General features: G+C 45.7%; 1 protein-coding gene across 1 annotated transcript; it reads left to right on the forward strand.

Moving 5' to 3' along the window:
* The first annotated feature begins 2,421 nt into the window (after nt 1–2,421).
* On the forward strand, nt 2,422–6,420 carry CLP1 (cleavage and polyadenylation factor I subunit 1). Its single transcript, XM_003801344.3, has 3 exons — nt 2,422–2,512; nt 3,765–4,392; nt 5,346–6,420. The coding sequence occupies exons 2-3, from the start codon at nt 3,787–3,789 to the stop codon at nt 6,015–6,017; spliced, it is 1,278 nt and encodes a 425-aa protein (XP_003801392.1). The 5' UTR covers nt 2,422–2,512; nt 3,765–3,786; the 3' UTR covers nt 6,018–6,420.
* Nucleotides 6,421–6,428: the final 8 nt, after the last annotated feature.

Genomic DNA, 6,428 nt, shown 5'->3' on the forward strand with positions numbered 1-6,428 from the left:
GTCTCAAAAAAAAAAAGAAAGACTAATGCATGGGCTCTGTGCTGGTTCGTACCAGCCGGGCCTGCTGAAGAACAGTAACTACAACAGAAAATTAGCTGAGTGCTGGTGGATGGTGCCTGTAGTCCCAGCTACTTGGGAGGCTGAGAGGAGAGAATCGCTTGAGCATCAAGAGTTTGAGGTTGCTGTGAGCTGTGATGCCACAGCACTCTACTGATGGTGACATAATGAGTCTCTGTCTCAAAAAAAAAAAAGAAAGAAAGAAAAACTAATGCATGTATGGCAAATTAATGAATAAAAGCAAACCATCACAGAAAACTGTGAGAAGTGACAAGTGAGGATGGCACTGCCTGGAGAATCCCTGCTAAGTAGGACCAGCAGGAGAATGGCACACTGGATGACAGTTATAATGTCCACTTCACAAGATTCTCATGAGTATTAAATGAATTTACATGTGAGAAACCTCTAGAACAGTTCCTGGTATCTAACACTATGTAACTGTTACAATTATGGTAACTGAACTCTAACTCCAAAACCCTGGAGTTTGTGTATACCATGGAAAATTATTCAGCCATAAAAAAGATTAAGACCCTATGACTTTTGTGTTAACCTACGGAGTTGGAGAACATTCTTCTTAGTAAAGTGTCACAAGAATGGAAAAGCAAGTATCCATTGTACTCAATACTATTATGAAAACTAGTCTGTGAACAAATACATGCCCACTCAAGAGAAAAACACAAATTCAAGTGAGGTGGAGGGAGGAGGAAAGAAGAGGGGGAAAGAAGGAGGGAGAGAGTTTGGTATGCTCTCACCTAACAGACACAATGTGAGGGTATATGGCACACCTCCTAGGTGAGGGGCACAACTACAACTTGGACTTTACCTAACAAATGCACATAATGTAACCTAATCATCTGTACCTTCATGTTGATCTGAAATAAAACAAAAACAAAAACTCTGGGTTTGTGGGCCAGGTGTGGTGGCTCATGCCTCTTTTCCTAGCACCCTGGGACTCACCCTGATGTGAGTGGACCGCCTGAACTCACAGGTTTGACACCAGCCTGAGCCAGAGCGAGACCTGTCTCTAAAAAATAGCCGGGTGTTGTGACTTGTGCTTGTAGTCCCAGCTACTTGGGAGGCTGAGGCAAGAGAATCACTTAAGCCCAAGAGTTTGAGGTTGCTGTGAGTTGTGATGCCATGGCACTCTACCGAAGGTGACAAAATGAAACTCTGTCTCCAAACAAACAAACTCTGGGTTTGAGTCCTAGCTTTTCTAATTACTGTGAATGCTTGGACACTGTCACTCACCTCTTTTAGTCTCCTCCCAACCTGAAACTGAAGATAGTAAAGCTGCCTTTACTGAGTGGCTAAATGAGGACATATCAGAGAGGGCTTTGAAAAAGATCGTTGTACGAATGGATGGTATTATAGCCCCTCCCAGCCTTTAATAAAAACTTGAAAGCTAATATCAGAAATTGTCTATGTTTTAGGCATTGTGCTTACTTACACACATCATCCCTCCAATCTTCCAAACAACTTTTAAGAGGTTAAGTACTGTTATTATCCCCATTTTACAAAAAAAGCTTTCAGAAGCACGAAGCCTGTGATTTCCTCAAAAATCACACAGTGAGCGAGTGGTATAGCAAATAATACATGATTCCACAGCTCAGGTTCTTGAGGATTATAGACGTGGCCGAACCTGTTGGCTGCCGGGTAAATGGCTGGCCTATCACCGTCCGGAATTTAGGGATAGAGGGGAACACCGAGTATTCAAGAAAACTTTCCACTTAAGGCGGGAAGAGATTGTCGGTAATGAACGACTTACAGTAACAGGAAGAAATAACGGTACTTTTATTCTTTTATTAAAGAAAATGTTTTGGGGGAGTGCCACCTGGGTGCCAAGCACTTATGTCAGCTAGAGGATGACAACTCAGAACCCAGTGTGTCCCTTGACAGGTTTTCCTACGCTTTCCCTATTCTTTATCTTACTTTTGCCCCTATGAGTTTTTGCTAATTTCTCCACCTCCTGGCTTGTGCCCAAGGCCGTTAGGCCTTAGTGAGTCTCTCTCTCTCTTCCTGGCTGTCTTTTTCCCGGGCTGCCGGTGAGCAGGAATACCCGGGCGAGACCCCGCAAAGCCACGCTTTGCTGAGGTCTGTACCGCGGTGAGTACTGGCCGCGCGCGGGGGGCGTAACTGCCACACCTCCTACCCTCTCCAGCTGGCTTCCTCACAATGTCGGCCGGCGCCCCGCCCATCTTTTGCGTCAGGAGGAAGAGAATCCTTTAAACTACAACTCCCAGAAGGCTGAGCGGTCACGCGAGCGCTCCCTCCCCTTGCTGTTCCGGCGTAATTACACTTCGCAGGGGGCGTCGCGCGACTGCGTCTCTTTCCACTGCGCAAGTGCGGAACTACATTTGTTTCCGACGCGGGTCTGGGCGAGTGTGGCGTCTGGTTGTGCTTAAGGAGTTTCCAGTGAGGGCTTTCGAATTTATCGATTGAGCTCGTGGCTGTGCAGGTGAGATACCCTCAGGAATGCAACTGCTTCTTCCATGGGGCTTGGGCAGATTTCGGTGAGATTCTGGAGAGGCTGGGACAAATACTGTATCTAGAGCCACGGTCCAGGATAAGAAGTAGTTTTTACAGTTTCCTTGGTGTTTTCTAGTTACAAAGTGCTTTTTGCCTGCCACAATTCCCATGAATCCACAGAACTACGCGGTAAGGAATTGTAAGTTAACGTTTGAGGGAAAAGCTCAGAGACGTTCAGTGAAACACTAGTAGTAGTTGCGGAGCCGGGCCTTACGCCGTTTTCTCAGTCCAGACCCGGTGTCTTCTGCTTTATATGCGGGGACGTAGTTTCTCGTTGACTAAGAGAATTGGGGAGTGGGCCTTTGTTGCTTTCTCAAGTCTAGCCTTTCACTAGTTTAGTGAAGGGAGAGATGAAGATGATACAATCAAGTCTTCTGTCAGCCTGTATAGTTTTACTTTTATGCTTGAGTCATTTATTCACTAAATGTATTTATTGAGGTGCCTGCAGTTTGTCGAGCCCTCTTCTTAGTGATACATTGATACTTATAAATGTCGAGCCCTCTTCTTAGTGATACATTGATACTTATAAATACAGTAACAAACAAAAATACCCAACCCTTAGCCGGGCGCAGTGGCTCATGCTTTAATTCTAGTAGCATTAGGATTAGGCAGAGGTGGGTGTATTACCTGAGCTTGAGACCAGCCTGAGCCAGAGCGAGACCTTGTCTCGAAAAATAGCCAGGCATTGTGGCGGGCGCCTGTAGTCCCAGCTACTTGGGAGGCTGAGGCAAGAGAATCGCTTGAGCCCATGAATTTGAGGTTGTGAGCTCTGACGCCATTGCACTCTAGTGAGGGCGACAAACCTTGACTCCGTCTCAAAAAACCCTTACGTTCTAAAGTGTGGATGGTGGGGACAGACAGTAATAAATATATATAGTAGAACCTCCATAGTTGACCACCTCCCTACATTGGCCACCTCCTTAAATTGACTTAATTTTCATAGACTGGACATGTACCACATGTGCATATCACTACAGCAGGCCTAGTTCCTTATGACCACGTTTGTATATTAGCCAGTTTGTTACACTCCCTTGGGTGGTCAACAAACAGGTTCTACTATATAGTGAAACAGACAGTGGTGAAAAATATAGAGAAAATTAAAGCAGGCTAAGGGGAAACATTCATTGGAGAGTTTTGGACAAAGGTCTGACTTATGATTAGATCTGATATTTGTGTTCTAGGCACAACATCTGCACAGATAAGATGGGAGAGGAGGCCAGTGATGACAAGAAGCCAACAACTAAATTTGAACTAGAGCGAGAAACAGAACTTCGCTTTGAGGTGGAGGCATCTCAGTCAGTTCAGTTGGAGTTGCTGGCTGGCATGGCAGAGATCTTTGGCACAGAGCTGACCCGAAACAAGAAATTCACTTTTGATGCTGGTGCCAAGGTGGCTGTTTTCACTTGGCATGGTTGTTCTCTGCAACTGAGTGGCCGCACCGAGGTGGCTTATGTCTCGAAAGACACTCCTATGTTGCTTTACCTCAACACTCACACAGCCTTGGAGCAGATGAGGAGGCAGGCAGAAAAGGAAGAAGAGCGAGGCCCCCGAGTGATGGTAGTGGGCCCCACTGATGTGGGCAAGTCCACAGTGTGTCGCTTACTGCTCAACTATGCAGTGCGTTTGGGCCGTCGTCCCACTTATGTGGAGCTAGATGTGGGCCAGGGCTCCGTGTCCATCCCTGGGACCATGGGGGCCCTCTACATTGAGCGGCCAGCAGATGTGGAAGAGGGTTTTTCCATCCAGGCCCCTCTGGTGTATCATTTTGGTTCCACCACTCCGGGTACCAACATCAAGCTTTATAATAAGGTCAGCTAGAACCAAGGGGGGATGGAGGGAAGGGCTGCTGTCAGAATAGGAAGTTGTGGGGAAGTTTACTAGTTAAAAGTACATGCTTTGCTCTTTATCAGCTGGTATTTCTGCCACATAATTTTTGAAAACACAGTTTCAAGTATAAGTCAGGCTTGGACTTTTAAACATTTCTATAGGTCTATCCTTAGTAATTTATCTAATATCTACTTAGGACATAAAACAGGAGGCAGAGGCAGCAACAGAAGATAAAAGATAGGAAATTCTGGGCAGCACCTGTGACTCAATGGGTAGGGTGCCGGCCCTATATACCGAGGGTGGCGGGTTCGAACCCAGCCCTGGCCAAACTGCAACAACAAAAAAATAGCCAGGTGTTGTGGTGGGCGCCTGTAGTCCCAAGCTACTCGGGAGGCTGAGGCAAGAGAATCGTTTAAGCCCAGGAGTTGGAGGTTGCTGTGAGCTGTGATGCCACAGCGCTCTACCGAGGGTGACAAACTGAGACTCTCTTAAAAAAAACAAAAACTCAATTCATATTATGGGGTCAAAACCACAGCCATTAAAAATGTTAATTTTCTCGTATTTAATACTACTTATTCTTTTTTTTTTTTTTTCTTTTAAGACAGAGCCTCAAGCTATTGCCCTGGGTAGAGTGCCATGGTGTCACAGCTCATAGCAACGTCAAACTCCTGGGCTTAAGCAATTCTCTTGCCTCAGCCTTCCGAGTAGCTGGGACTACAGGCACCTACCACAATGCCCGGCTGTTTTTTGGTTGTAGTTGTCATTGTTTGGCAGACCTGGGCCAGATTTGAACCTGCCAACTCTGGTGTGTGGCTGGCACCTTAGCTGCTTGAGCTACAGGTGCCACCAATACCACTTATTCTTAAGAGGGGCAAAATATCTTTGGCATTTGTTTTTTGTTGTTGTTGTGCTCACCTTGATCCTTTCTTTTGCAGATTACATCCCGTTTAGCAGATGTGTTCAACCAGAGGTGTGAGGTGAACAGGAGGGCATCTGTGAGTGGCTGTGTCATTAACACCTGTGGTTGGGTCAAGGGATCTGGTTACCAGGCCCTGGTGCATGCAGCTTCAGCTTTTGAGGTAGATGTCGTTGTGGTTCTGGATCAAGAACGACTGTACAATGAACTAAAGCGGGACCTGCCTCATTTTGTACGCACTGTGTTGCTCCCTAAATCAGGGGGTGTGGTAGAGCGCTCCAAGGACTTCCGGCGGGAATGCAGGGATGAACGCATCCGTGAGTATTTCTATGGATTCCGAGGCTGTTTCTATCCCCATGCCTTCAATGTCAAATTTTCAGATGTGAAAATCTACAAAGTTGGGGCACCCACTATCCCAGACTCTTGCTTGCCTTTGGGCATGTCTCAGGAGGACAATCAGCTCAAGCTAGTACCTGTCACCCCTGGCCGAGATATGGTGCACCATCTATTGAGTGTTAGTACTGCTGAGGGTACAGAGGAAAACCTTTCTGAGACAAGTGTGGCTGGCTTCATTGTGGTGACGAGTGTGGACCTGGAGCACCAGGTGTTTACTGTCCTATCTCCAGCCCCCCGCCCACTGCCTAAGAACTTCCTTCTCATCATGGATATCCGGTTCATGGATCTTAAGTAGATATCTGCAGGAAGCCTTGCTGCCTGGGGCATCACAACCTCTGGCCCTCACTAAAGGCAGATGGACTGATAATATGAGAATATGTTGATTCCAGCTGACCAGAAAACTGTGGACTAGCGGAAAACATACATATACACACCTCTAAAAATGATTTTTCTAACCTTGATCAAAAAGAAAAAACATGAGACTATAATTGGTTTTTTAGATTACCTAAGATGCCATTTTGAATTCCATTTCTTTCACTGTGCTACTATGTGGGTTTTTAAAATCACTACTTCATATTCCATATGTAGTACTTGGTATCTCATTTATCCAGGGTAAAAATGTGATTTAAAAGAGCTCCTTCCAATAAAGTTCAAACTTGAAAAAAATTATTTTAATAAATGTTTTTGCCGTTATCATAGAAGTTGG

This window comes from Otolemur garnettii, unplaced genomic scaffold (genome assembly GCF_000181295.1).
Source record: "Otolemur garnettii isolate 467f Iridium unplaced genomic scaffold, OtoGar3 scaffold00209, whole genome shotgun sequence".
Lineage (NCBI taxonomy): Eukaryota > Metazoa > Chordata > Mammalia > Primates > Galagidae > Otolemur > Otolemur garnettii.